General features: G+C 38.0%; 1 protein-coding gene across 1 annotated transcript in view; it reads left to right on the plus strand.

The window, feature by feature from the left end:
- Nucleotides 1-9,758, plus strand: part of LOC311503493 (vasoactive intestinal polypeptide receptor 2-like) — a gene marked incomplete at its 5' end in the record, with an annotated part of 36,363 nt that extends 26,605 nt beyond the window's left edge. The window contains 8 exons of the mRNA XM_084566238.1: nucleotides 534-672; nucleotides 2,305-2,455; nucleotides 3,805-3,865; nucleotides 3,960-4,029; nucleotides 5,377-5,468; nucleotides 5,815-5,953; nucleotides 6,903-6,944; nucleotides 7,030-9,758. Coding sequence (XP_084422364.1) covers nucleotides 534-672; nucleotides 2,305-2,455; nucleotides 3,805-3,865; nucleotides 3,960-4,029; nucleotides 5,377-5,468; nucleotides 5,815-5,953; nucleotides 6,903-6,944; nucleotides 7,030-7,203 — 868 coding nt within the window. The 3' untranslated portion in view covers nucleotides 7,204-9,758. The remainder of the gene's footprint in view (nucleotides 1-533; nucleotides 673-2,304; nucleotides 2,456-3,804; nucleotides 3,866-3,959; nucleotides 4,030-5,376; nucleotides 5,469-5,814; nucleotides 5,954-6,902; nucleotides 6,945-7,029) is intronic.
- Between the last annotated feature and the right edge of the window lie 5,215 nt (nucleotides 9,759-14,973).

The following is a 14,973-nucleotide window of genomic DNA, read 5'->3' on the forward strand; positions in this document are numbered from 1 at the left end:
GTTTACCATAAATCATCATGAAGAAGGCTCAAGTATATTTCACCTTCTTGCGAAGTTAATTCATAAACATGGACTTCTTAAGTATTTATTCTAAGTTAAGAAACATAAACATTAAAGACTGCTGTCGACAGTTTAGAGTCGAGCCCGTGTGCACGGCTCTAACATTCATTGACTTGTCGTGAAGAGGCCTTAACCTTTAGCAGCCCTGAGAAGTCAAGATAACTTGGATAAATTAACTCAGGATGCATTAAGGACCACTCAGGTTATATAACATAAGTCTATTTATACACTCTTAGACGCACACATGCCATGTGACATGCAGAGGGTGATAACAGTTTGTTATAAACCGCGTGAGACTCCTCTGCAGCTCGGCCTGGATCGACTCCAGCTGTTCACTCGGCTGCTATCAGCGTGTTTAGATACCACATCCTTCACTAGATTCACACCCCGACACTCTCTGTAAACACACTTGTCCACATGTCTTTCTATGTGTGTGTGTGTGTGTGTTTGTGTGTGTGTGTGTGCATGTGCAGGAGGCTCCACTGCATGAGGAACTACATCCATCTGAACTTATTTGTGTCGTTCATGCTGCGTGCCGTTGCCGTGCTGACCAAAGACACCCTGCTCTTCCCAGCGGATGAAACCACAGACTGCAGCACGCAACCATCACTGGTGACCTTTCAAACACACCAAACACGCAGTGAACCGCTTTTTGCGCCCCTCGGAATTTTCTACATTTCTGCATAAAAATGACTGAAAAACATCAGCAGACTTTCACACAAATCCTTAAAGCACACAAAGAGAACCCAATCCAGCAAACGAAACGAAATATATTCTACCTGTGTATTTGTTTATTCAGGAAAATGAGCCAATATTACATATCTGTGACATGCAAAAGGAAGTGCATCTCTTAGAATACAAGTTAATTTTCCACTCAATATATTGGGACTCAGGTGTCGTCCAGTGCCAGGTTTTCTTTAAAAAGTCTGGTTTTCACAACGCATTTGTCTGTGTATGACAGCACGGACAAAGGAGCTTTCTGAAGAGCTCAGGAAAAAGAGTTGTTGTTGCTCATCAGGCTGGACAGGTTGTGAACAAATGGAGGCGATTTAAGACGACTGGTATTCTCCACTGAAGTGACCTATCAACAAAGATCACTCCAAAAGCAAGACGCATAAGTGTCGGAGAGGTCACAAAGGAACTTGTAAGCAACTATAGGCCTCTCTCACATTGGCTAATGTTAATGTTCATCAAGCCACCATCAGCATCACCAACAGCCATGGTGTGCATGGAAGAGTGGCAAGAACAAAGCCACTGCTTTCCAAAAAACAACATTTTTGCCAGTCTGCAGTTTGCTAAATGTCATGTGGACAAGCCAGAAGACTACTGGGAAAATGCTTTGTGGACAGATGAGACCAACGTAGAATTATTTAGTTTAAATAAGAGACTCATGTCTGGAGACTAAACACACTTCCCTTCCATGAAACGTGTGGGTGGTAATGTCCTTGTTACAACAGACATGTTGAGGAAGGGCCTAAAGCAAACAGTTTATGTGAGGAAACCCACCAACATCTCAGAACTGAAACTGTTCTATACTGAAGAATGGGCTAAACTTCCTCCAAGCCGCTATAGATCAGAAGTTTCCGGAAACGTTTAGTTACGGTTACTGCTGCACATGAGGGTCACACCATGAACACTGAAAACACTGAAATCAATTACTTTTGCAACTCACAGATATGAACAGATGAATGATTTTCTTGAATAAAGAAAATGAATCATCATCAGAGGAAAAATCTGCAGAAGTTTTGAATGATTTTCATGCAGAAATGCAGAATAACTTTGAAGTGTTTCTATGACAGCATTTACTGCTGCTGTATGATGGTTTGCTTGAGCCCTCTAGATAAAACTGTGAGAGAGAATAGCAGGTAATTTTTAAATTTTCACAGTTTTTGCCTGATGGCTTGTTCCACAGACCAGTTTCTGTTGAGTCCAGAGCATCTGTTGCAGGATTCTTACTACAGAATTGACTTTGAGACCAATTAAAAGCCTCCTAATTATATTTTGTGTGACGGATAAGGACCTAAACATCTAAAGTACCTACAACATTTTCACATTACTGTATGTTCTGATGCAGTCGGCACTAAATTGAGATAGCTGCAGGCATCTTGCATCAAGTATATGAGAACATTGCTTCAACACCAACAATGAAGAGGCATCATATTTTAAAATGTGTATGCTGACTGCAATGCATCTCTACTATTTCATACAAGAGATACAAACATAAGTTTTATGATGTTGTTGTAGATGGGCTGTAAGACCAGCCTGGTGTTCTTCAACTACTTCGTCATGGCCAACTTCTTCTGGCTGCTGGTGGAGGGTCTCTACCTGCACATGCTGCTCCTCGTCATCCACACCTACTCCACCCGCCTCTCCATCTTCATGCTCATCGGCTGGGGTAGGCCGCAAGGACAGCGTCATAATTTGATTTAGGTCATTTATAGCCTAAGTTTTGCTGTGCAGCCACATTGTGGCTGACGTATCAGTGGAATAAAATACATTTTCCTACTTAAAGATAATAAAGTGGAAAGAGAGGGCGAGACGTCAGTTCATTTCTGAAATGAGTTGACACGGCAACAAACTGTTTCCATGAGGGCAAAGACACAAGTTTATTTAAATTAATCTGTGTCTCAGGATGTAGATACGTATAAAAACAAGTCAGAAAACTGTCAATTCTGTGGTTGTCTGACCAAAAGAGGAAGAGGAACAAGAGATTATTCAGTGTGCTCTTAGCCTGAGATGAATTAACAAACAAACAGCACATGTACACCAACTAATTTTGAGATTTGTTCATGATTAAACAAATATATAACTTGCACGGTGGCATTGTTTAAAGCTGCTATGCAAAGAGACATTTTGAGAAAAACATCAATATCTCACTAAATTTTAGATGAACAAACACTTTTCAAATGAAGTTTCAGTCAGCAGCCAGGTTAGCGTAGGTTAGCATAGATTAGCCAACAGCCGGCCTTTCAGTCTAAAGCCATCAGCACATCTTGTGTTTATTCATTAAAATGTAGATTTTGTTTGCGCAGTCACTCCAGCAAAAGATTTAGCCCCACGTATTATCCTTATGCTAAGCTAAGCTAAGCTAAGCTAAGCTAAGCATGTCCTTGTTGTTGCTTGTTTGCATCTGTATTCACTCTCATCTCTTGAGCTTCTCTCTAGATCCATGTCTGTTGCAGCAAAGTTCATCCAGGTGTAGGTGTAATCATTTAAACAAGCCAGAAAACCATAAAATAAACTTTTATCTGCTTTTTCTTTTCACAATTTAAGATAATAATTCATTTTAATTCACTGAATATGTTGAGCTCTGCACTTAATTTTGAAGCCTCCCTCCCGTAGATCTAAGCTCTCTGTTAGTTGCCATGTTTCTGCACAAAAAAAATAAGATGTCTCATAAACACACGGACACAGAGAGTGCGTCATGCTGGTGAAGTGGAGTGCTGTTTTTAGTGAAAGGTCGTCCAGTAAACAGTCTCCTGGTCTCTGTGTTCGCTCTGTTCCGTCCTGTCTCAGCTGCTGCCGTGTGACACCTCCTTCCATCATCTATCACAGCTTTACCAACGCTTCCTCTCTAATGCACCACCGTTTAGCGCCAGCTGCTTAATGTACATGCATGTGTGTGCGTGTGTAGACAAATGTCATGTTTCCTGTGTGGCACCCTGTGAGGATGTTCTGGCATGCAGAGAATCTAAACAGACTCCTGTCTTCTTCCTCTTCTCTCTCTCTCTCTTTGTCTTTCAGGAATCCCTTTTGTTTTCATGGTGGCGTGGACCATATGTAGGATAAACCTGGAGGACACGAGGTGAACTAAAGTATTTGTAAAGTTTTAACGTTGTTGTCATGATCTCTTGTTGGATAAATACTAAAAACTTCCCTGAAATATTTCTTACTTGCAGGTGTTGGGAGATGAATGACAACCCCGTCCCTGACAGACTGATCAACTGGCCCATCATGGCGTCTATCATTGTGAGTCTGGTCTCAGTTTATACCACTGCCGAGACTTCTTAGTGTTTAGTAGTGGCACAGAACTAATCTTACTTCTGTAACCGATTGTCCTCTGGAGGGCCGCGGGGGTGCTGTCATTGGGCGAGAGGCGGGGTACACCCTGGACAGGTCGCCAGTGTGTCGCAGGGCTAGCACAGAGAGACAGACAACCATTCACACTCACACCACGGCCGATTTAGAATCACCAATTAACAGAGCACGTCTTTGGACGGTGGGAAGGACCCGGAGTACCCGGAGAGAACCCACGCAGACACAGGGAGAACATGCAAACTCCACACAGAAGGGCCCCAGAATTCAAACCCAGAACCTTCCTGCTGTGAGGCATCAGTGCTAAAAATCACACCACTGTGTCGCCCTTATTTTTAGTTTAATTTTGAGGAACTTGCACTTCACTATTCTCGTTTTTTGCTGCATGGCGCCTTGTCATAAACTGTGTTAAAGACCTTGCATAACCACATGACTATTTTCATAGGTATACATTAAATGCAAGTTGTTCTGCAGCAAATACGGAAAGAGAAAAGAAGTAAAAGTTACCCGGTGATTAAAAGAAGTCATCTTTCAAGACAAACCCTTATTTTACCTAAACTTAATGAAAACCAGCCAAAGTTAAATAAGCAGAGCTGGAGTGGCAGAGGCTGAATAAACATTATGGACATCCTGAATGTCACAATGAAATGGGTCAATGTCTACTTGGATTTTGTGCTAATAGCTGTTTACTTTAATTCAACTATGATCTCAGTACTCCTTCATGCTAGATATTTCAGTGCTTCCACCATCTGATACTTGCATTTATAAACTGTCTCTTCAGTGACGGAGAAAACAAATAAAAACTGAGATAAGTGTTAGATAAGGTTCAGTCTGTAGTTTACATGAAACATGTTTCCCAGCAGATGATCAGTCAAAAGAAGTTGTCATCCTGAACTTTAACTTTCTAATCTGAGTATCTTTTTATATTTTTTACTTGCTGGCATGGGTACAGATCTGCGTGATTAATTATGGATGACATGATTGCTTCCTGTGGGATTGTATGTGGGAAGGTTATACTAATGGACTGGGTGACATTTAAAAGCACATTAATACAAACTTGCATGCGATTACAAGTCAATCAAATGGTCCTTTTAACTAAATGGGAGGGATTGAGATTATTTATTTAATATCAAACACGTAATTATCACTTGTACACAAGGACCAGTTATGGCGATAAGCTTTTCCTAAATGTAAAAGCGGCGTGGTTTTAAAAACACTTTCTGCAAATTTTCAGGATGCAAAAATCTAAAGTGAATCTGCCTCTGCTGTGTTTCTCCACAGATCAATTTCCTTCTGTTCATCAGCATCATTCGTATCCTGATACAGAAACTGCGTTGCACTGACGTCGGGGGAAATGATCAATCTCAGTACAGGTACACTTAGGAATCTGTTTTTATCCCTGAGCTATTACGGATTAGATTTATGAACATTTTACAGCCGTGGCAGACGTATCTTATGTCCTCCGCACATTAGAAAGTCATTATCGTATTATCAGCTGACTGTGTTTTTCAACTGGGACATCTCTCACCCAGCTTGCTTTCTGTTTTTTGTATTGTATTAAAATGCATGCTATTTCTGATTTATTTATTTTTTAAATAAAAATGTCCTGCACTTTACACTTAACACTTTTCTCAGCACAGTTTTTTGTTCAGCTAAGGTTTAGTCATTCTACTTTTCCTTCATTTATTAACTGTTTTGACATCTATGTGCGTTTTCCAGACGTCTGGCTAAGTCCACCCTCCTGCTGATCCCTCTGTTTGGGATGAACTATGTGCTGTTTTTCTACCTTATGGAGATGGACAATAATGTATCGAAGAAAATCATGATCATCTTTGACCTCGGCCTCGGATCCTATCAGGTACCATGAGACTGCAGCAGCCCTCATGTACATTAATACGTAATACATATATACAAACTCTAGGGACAAAGAGAAAGGAGATCATCAGCAATAGTTGAAATCCAGGACAAAAAAACAAAAATGTCTACAATGACTGGTCAGATGTTAAAGGTTTGATAACCCATAAGAAACCCAATTGTTTACACATGCAGTAACCAAAAATGAGAATGTATATTAGAGCAGTGAGGTTTAGTCCAGAGCTCAAGAACATCTGTAGATCTAACACTGGCTTTAACTTTAATATGTTTTTGCAGCATTTTGTCAAGATATTAACAAATGCACACTCAGATACTGAAAAATAACCCTGAGCCCTTTTAATTTTCTTTAAATACTCATGACGATTTCTACTGAATCACTTCACAGACCTTCCTTGGGGTTCAGCTTGGTAGAGTATCAAGAATAAGAGTCATATTTTTCTTTTCGGGGGGAATAAATTGTGTTTATTCATTTATAATAGGTGCAATTTCACATATAAGATCCTTATAAAACATAAAGTCTCCCAAATACCTACACACATAGAATTTATGCATAAAAGAAATGCCAGACCTTCCTTTTTAATGTAATGATTGTTATACTGATAGTTGTGAGTGTGCTTCAATTGTGAGTGCCTCATTTATCTTGATGTGTTTTTAATTTATTTATGTAGTTCATCATAGGGCCCCAAACTGGGCCCAGAATCACCCCTTAAAGTTATACTTAATATTTTCTAGGTTTAAGAACATCATGAGGTCTTTGTCCCATGAAGGTGTTTTGAGTTTAGAAGGTGACTTCCTCTCCTGCAATGTTCTACAAAAGCAATGCTGAGTTTGTTGTTCTCCTAACTCGTTAATGTTCTGGTATGGGAGACTGTTATTTTTTTAAATTAAGTTGCAGTCTGAAACATAAAAATGTTGCTTGTGTGTTTTTTTAGGGTCTGATCGTCGCCGTGCTCTACTGTTTCCTCAACAGCGAGGTGAGCCACGTACACAGTTTTTCTTACATAGTTTAGATGTTTTGGAAAACAAAATAAAGAGTAACCGAACTTTTATTTTTAAAAGGTTCAGAGCGAGTTGAGGAGGACTTGGAGGAGTTTATCTCTGAAGCGCTACGTGGGACGTGACTACCGGCTTCACGCTACGTCAATGAGCCGAAACGGCACTGAAAACTCAGCTCCGTTTCCAAGGAACTCCCGAGCCCAGTCCATCCTGCAGACTGAGACCACCATGCTCTGACCAGGAACAGAAAGCGGTGTGTGTTTTTATGAAGACTCTGAGAACTGAGGTATTCAGAATGAGTCAGACTGCAGGAATTCAAGGACATTTTTATAGACATATCATTCTGCTGCGGGGACTGAACTTGAGGCCTGCAGATCTTTCTGTGGTGAAATAGTTCTTGTGTGCCTCCTGGAGTTTTTAATTTTTTGTTAAATTTTTTTTCTGTCGTGTCTGCATTCGTGTTGATGCTCAACATTTTTTCAGCTCACAGCCACACACATGAAACAGTGCCTGATGAAACCTTTGTGGAAGAGAAACCTGCATCAACAGCACAGTTGTTACTCTCAGTGTCAGTTTCATATGATTAAACAGGCTGCAAATTAAATCATTCATTTAAAAATACAAAGTCTATTCTCACTTGCCAAAACATTAACATAACAGTCCTGCACTAAATGTTTGCTTCATGACTGGTGCAGTGTTCAGTTGATGTTGAGCTGAGTTGGTGTTAAACTGGACTGAATTGAACACGAAAGTGTTTCTGTTGTTTAGCCTGGCCCACTGATTGAAATGCCAAAATATTAGGAACATGCGTCACTTCAGTAGTACAACAAATCGCAGTCTCCACAATGAAAACAGTTATTTGAAACGAATGCTGAATACCATAAATACCATAAACATTCATGAAAGGAAAATTTAATGCAGGACTGTTATGTTAGCCCTAATGAACCGAATATACTACTTCTTGGCAGACACTGAATGTAGACGTCTGTTGTGCAGCTGTTTTCGGTGTTGAACATATTCTCTTTGCTTGGACAGCCTTCAAAGCGAAGAATTTTTACCAAAGAACAAGAGTATCTGTATCCGAAATGTGTTAGTTAATTATATAAATGTGAAAGATCTACCTTCTTGTTGATGGGAATAGAATGGACGATAACACCAGAAACATGCAGGTTACTGTAGCTCATTTAAGACTTTCCTTTTTAATGTGTGTTTCATGTATGTTTTTATTGATACTAAATTCAGGAGTGGACAAAAAAATAAATAATCTCTGATGGGCATATTATCTGGAAAATGAAACTGTATTCAGACCTTAATGGAGTACTAATGCTATCTTGATTTTCATTTAATTTTGTTTTATTATATTTACTCAACTATAGAGGAACTTAAATGAAATAAATCACTTAGGAAAATTGCATTTGCCTTCATTGTATTAACAGCGCATTAAACTGACAGCCAAAACAGATGCTTTTCCACAAACATTATCCAAAGTTCCTCTGTAAAATCTTTATGTTTTACTACTCTGCAACCCAAAACAACCTTGCCTTGTACAGACTGAATGTTGTGAATTTTATGTCACTTATTTTTCACACAGTGTATTCATGGTTGTGTATAAGATGTGGAGGTGGAATGAGCACAGATACTGATTTATAAGCTTTCAAAGGCAACTATAGACCTATGACTCCGTAAGTTTAATGCTTAAAAACCTTTAACATGGAGTCCAAGTCGTGTTTGGTTTTTCTCCCTCATCAGATGGAGTTTAAACAATTCTCTGTTCTTTTCGAATATGACTATGAGAAGGAATTATTCTTTTACCATTATGTGAGCAATGTTATAAGTGGAAAGCTGAATAAAGTCAGCCGCTCTTCTATATGAGTGGTATTGAAGCCTGTAGATAAACAACAGCACTGATACTTAAATCGGTCCACTCTCACTGGTGAAGACTATCAATGGGTTTTATATTTAGAATAATAACAATAAAATATAAGAAGAAAGTGCTTCTTTATTTACCTGTGTGAAAATCTGTCTGTCTGTCTGCATTGCATGAGAGATGGTGCTATACTATGCACCACAGTCATACTATAGCTTTAGTTTCTGAGTTGCTTCATAATATGCACTGCAGGTGGCACCCCGACACCTGGCTGAACAGGCTAAATCACATTTTATGAATTCTATTTTTTAATTGCCATACAAGTCTTTTTTTCTTGAATCTAGTAAAACATCAGCCAGAATAATAAAATGTTTCCAGTTCAAATGAAATCAATCATATCTTTATATTACTGAGAAGCATACAGTATGATTTACACCCATTTTAAGTTCTTTACTGACCATAAACTGCAAACTTCCATGTTCTTATCTCATGTTTGTGTTTCACATGGCTGGGAGTAAACCCATCACAAAGCTGCAGTTGACAGTTCACATTGACCTGTGCTATCAGAGGTCAAAGGTCACAGAGGAAGCGGGTAAACCTGTGTGTGGAGCTGGTTTATTGTTGCAGACTTTACGGTTCTCGGGAGAGGGGTCATATTTACTCGAGATTGTGAAGTCCTTCAGCTGGTTGCATTTATCAGACAGCTGACCCAAAAAACCCGACTGATAGATGGAAAACTTAAATGTCAACTGCTATAAAAACTGATTTATCCACCGCAATGCCAGCTTACGGCACGATAAGCAAAGATTTCAGGTGTTGTTTTTCTAACTCCCTGTCCTTTTCACCTCACCTCTAACAGTTTTGTATTAATACTATCAGTACATGGCCTTGTTTTTCTTGTCAATACCACAGCCAACAGATTGATACCAAGAAAAAGATAAATCGCAGGTACTCCTTCGTTGTATGCACATGTGCAGTTATCGTCTCTTTAGTTCACCGAATTCTATATTTGTTATCAGAGTTTTAACATGTACAGTGTGTGATTCATTAAATTAGAAGACACAATAAGATATAAATGATGAAATATCATATTCAAAAGGTGCCATTTAACAACAGGTGCTGCCTACAATGGTACGAGCTATCTGATTGGACAAGCCACAAGCAAGCCATCCTGCTGACCAATCACTTTAAAGCTTTTTTTCGAACTTCCTGGTGAAGTTTCACTTCAGATTGCGGTAAGAAATTAATGATTTTAAATTGAAAAACGTAGCTTAATCCATGTTTGTAACTAGCTAGTGCGAGAATTATCTTGAGTTACTTTAAAACAGTTACCTAAAATACGTAGTAGAAACGTTTGTCTTCAAAACCTTGACGAAACGTTAGCTAATTAGCTACGTACTAGCTTGTTAGTTAACGCTAACTGCTGGCTGGAATTATTTTATGTATATTTACTGGACTTTATTCTAGTTTAACTAAATACGCATTTAATCAAAGGAAAAGTTATAGTTTTTAGATATACTTTATTTTTAAATAATTCACATTGTGAGTACTGAAGTTAAAGGTTTCTCAGACCTGTTAAGATTACTTTTAAATTATTTCTTTATTTCTTGCCATGAATTAAGTTTAATTTTAGACACAGAGATATGTAAGCAGTCCTTAAAAAACACAAAAACTATTGTTGTTTTTTTAACACGTTAGATTAGGTGGTATACTGTCAGCACATTTACAGTGCTGCTGATCAGAGTTTATACCGTATGCTTTTGCAGAGGAATTAAATTTTTTACAGTTTAGGTGGTTATACACAGCAGCAGTAGATCTGCACATGCTGGTGTGCTCTCTGTTTTTTGGGATGGAGGCCTGCCTGTCTGATTAAGCGACATGCTCTCAGTTCGAACTCAGTCCAAAAATATTTTGACATGTCATAAAATAACCTGATTCTCAGTGTTTAACTGTAGGAAGAAAATTAAAGAGGTACATGGCAGCTATACTTGTTCTCCTCATATAGGAAGACAGGCATGAAAAGCAGCTTTTCTCTCCTGGTAATTATAATAACGAGACAAGCTACAGCATGCTTACAAATCAAACTTAAGATGTGCCTTAACACAATGGCAAAGTTTATTTCAATATTCATCCAAGGGCTTTACATATGCCACGACCTGGATGATTGCAAATCTTCCCAGAGAAGTTTTAATGAAGGCATATATTGTCAAAAGTAGAAAGCATAGATTGCTGTGTTTGTTTTCTATTTTCACTGCTGCACTGTTGTTTCATACTGGTTATAGCCACAAGATGGCACCAAAGTCAAGCGGTTAAATTAGGTTTTAACCCTCCTATTGTCTTTGGGTCAATTTGACCCGATTTCAAAATGTAAACTGTCATAACTTTGGTTTTCTTCCATATAATTGCCTAAAAATGACATGGATGGTCCTCTGCTATGCTCTTTACAGCTCAAATTAATTATGACTGTATTTGTTAAATTATGTGTGTTTTATCAAAATTTATAACACCGGTTGTCTTCCCGGGTCAGTTTGACCCGGTCATATTTAGTGGTGCAATGGGTCACACTATTGTGGTTTTCAGCACAATTAACACACACACACAAACATATACAACCACTCACACACACCCACCCATCCACACAGCCACTCCTCCAATTCTGGACAAAATAACTATAAACAAAAAACTGAGATTATAAATACAGCATCCTCTGGGAATGTACAATTTCACTCTGAGACAGCGTGATGAAGAGGAGACATTCTCGTGTCTCCTACTGCCCCAAAGACAGAAAAAAAATTGCTTCTATTGAGCGTTCTGCATTGGGACACTGCTTTTAGTAGCACCATGGAGGACAAAAGATCATCCTTGATTATAACAAGAACAAGAAGGGAGTCCACAACCTCGACAAGGTAACTGCACTTTTTTCATGTAATATTTATTGATATTCATTCAGGTCATTGCATTCTTGTGTGAAATAAGAATTAAGTTTTGAATGATTTGTTGTTTATTACTTTTGTAACAGGTCACCAGTGTATGCAGCTGTAAACGGATGACGGACTGTCCCTCACCCGCACACACACACGCTTGCACTGTATTTCTGTGTTTATTATTTTATAAAGAAGATCAAAGAAAGAGTTTTTAAAATAAATGCTGCACTTCCCAAATTATATTTTTTTTACTCTCTTATTTATGAAAACAAGTGCATCAGTAAAGTTTGACCTTGGGGTACCCTGACTAATGCTTTACATATACTAATCAGTAGTTATGCCAAATAACTAATAATATATTCTATATTAGGTTTATTTTCATAAAACATGTCTAAAAGAAGTTTAAAATGTGTGGTAATGACTTGTCATGAAGTAGGCCAAAAAATATGTAACACAGAATGGTGTAATCATTTTACACATTTACATTGAAACCAATTGAAAAAGGTGTGACTATTTGCTGCCATTAAAAAAATCTAAAAAGTTTCAAAACAATATCCTGCCTGAACATATACATATACCAGCCTGTGATAATAGATAAACATATATGCCTCTGATCATAAGCATAGTGAAAATAAATCAGAATTTCTGCTTTTTTTTTTTTTTTTTTTTACTCAAAAACGACTTGTACTTTTTTTTTTTGGTACGATACATTAGGTGTATCGTACCATAAACTACAAAACTAAATATAAAATTTATGTTAATGTGTTGGAAACAAGTTCAATTAAAAGGTGAAACAACAAAAAATAAATAAAAAAATTTAATTTATACATCATGTTTTATAAGCAGTCAAAACAGCCCGGGTCAAATTCACCCGGGAGGACAAAAGGTGCGTAGTAAACGCGAAGACAGCAGGAGGGTTAAATCCGTTCTATCTGTGAGTTTACTATTACTCCTCAGCTTTGGCAGCTTAAATGCAAACATTTATATTCAGTTGTAATTTAGCTGATAAAGTGTATATACAGGGTTCCCTAAAATGTTTGTGACTTTACTACTTTTTTATTACCACTGCCGATTTTACTGTGTCTTAGCTTGGACCATAGGTTTGTGTGTAAACAAAGTACATTACAGGGACAATATTTGACTGAGAAATTATTATTTATTCATTTAACGACACTTGATGTACATTTTGTTGCTCATTGAAAAAAAAAAATTGAAGCTATGTTATTTGCTTTAAAAAAAAAAAACATCCACACAATGACACCTATTAAAATCAACACATTTTAATCTTATTTTACTGAATGTGATATATAAGAATAAGAATAAGAAAACCTTTAATAGTCCCACAATGGGGAAATTGCAGTTTGCAACAGCATACAGAAATGACAGAGATAGAACAGATAAGTTAAGTTATATCTGTGTGATATGGGAATGGAATAACACACTGACATTCAAAAAGCGAGGGGTCGGGAAAAGTTAGGAAAATGAACGACAAACTTTCTTTGTGTTTGAGTTCAGCGCAATAATGCAAGGACTGTGTTACAGCAGTATTTACGGGTGCATATACAGGGACATGTTGGTCTTGTGTGTGGCTGTCCTCAAACAGTCAGCGTCGCTTCATGGATTCACCACGGGATTTCCGTCATATTGCGAATGACTACAGAGGGGAAAGAGACAGTTTAAAAAAGTTCAGTGGTTTTTGTGTAAATATACTAGTGTGTGTGTGTGTATGTGTGTGTGTTTTAGTAAGACTTACGGTCCTTCACCCATGTGGCCTCGGGATTAGCACAAAGCTTTTTGCTCATTGTTGGGTTGAAACTAGAAAAAAAAGAAAAGAAGATGATGGAGATCATATGTGTATGTATGATTGTGTGCAGGATAACATTATGTCAACTTACATCACTGCCTTCACACATTTGTGCCTGGGATATTCAGGTTGTACACGGTAGGTGTCCCCAGTGACCTCACTGGTTTTATCACCTGTGGCGGTGGTAGTGCAGCACTTTATACGCTTCCCAGCAGTGCGACCTGAGACAAAGAATAGAACAAATTAGTGTACTGTTTGTATTTGACATTAGAGGTCATATTTAAAAAAAAAAAAATGTGGTTAGGGTTATAGGTGTCCCTACCCGTTACTCCTAACCCTTTTTTCCTCTCTTCCGTTTTTAGTTCATTTTAGTGTGACGTCTATTTTTAATTGGTTGTCATTTGCGGTTAAAGTTACCGCTCACATGCATTGTAAATTTTTGACATTAAAAGCTGTAAACCTTTGCAATGGACAGCAATGAACGTCCTTCAGCTGCTTTTATTGTGAAACGTTTGCAGGAACACCACAAATACCACGAGTGTTGAAAACAGCATGATTATACTTTGCTTAAATTAAGGTAGGCTAGTAGAAATGTATGTTATGCGTAACTGTTGTGCATGTTAAATGACCAAGTGATAATCTCCCCTTATTTGTAAAATTGTATGCACCTATACACGTCATGTGAGACCTGGCTTCTAATTGACTATCAACATTCATTTGAGGAAATGTGGTAAACCATGAAGGATGTGCATGAAGTATGTAATATGCATAAAATGTACATATCAGGAATGTTTTTGGCTAGCTGTGCAAAAATCAACCAAATAATAAAATATTATTCTTGACTTGTGAACAAACAGGAAATATATCATAACCAAGAAGATCGCAAAAGATGCACGATCGTAAATAATTATACGTGACAATGCAAATCAGTATGAAGAAGCTGCATTCTAATGATTACAGTGACTAAATCAAAATATTTATTTCTGTTTTACTGATATAATAAATGAAATATCGGCAGGGTACACTTACCTGCACAGGAGTGGAAGCACAGGCACGCTGAGATCAGCAGGAGAGTGACGGACATTATCTTCACGGACATCTTGAACGATGCACTTGATACTACACAAGCTGATCGACGGTGAGATATTTATCGATAAGAGCAGGCACGTCGTTTTGGAGTGGGGTTGCTTGTAGTCAGCACTTATGAGGTGTTTCTGTATTTGTGTATGTGCTTGCTGTGTGTGTGTGTGTGTGCGTGGTTATGGCAAAATCGCACCTCCACCCCTCATGAGTGCCTTTTTTTTTTTAGCCATCAAAACCTCAATAACATTTTTCTGAGAAACCCCCCACTGAGCCATGTTTGCATGCACGGACAGAAATGCAATAAAAGGATAGACTGACATTTGAGCATG

Source organism: Chelon labrosus (genome assembly GCF_963514085.1).
Source record: "Chelon labrosus genome assembly, chromosome: 18".
Classification (NCBI taxonomy): Eukaryota; Metazoa; Chordata; class Actinopteri; order Mugiliformes; family Mugilidae; genus Chelon; species Chelon labrosus.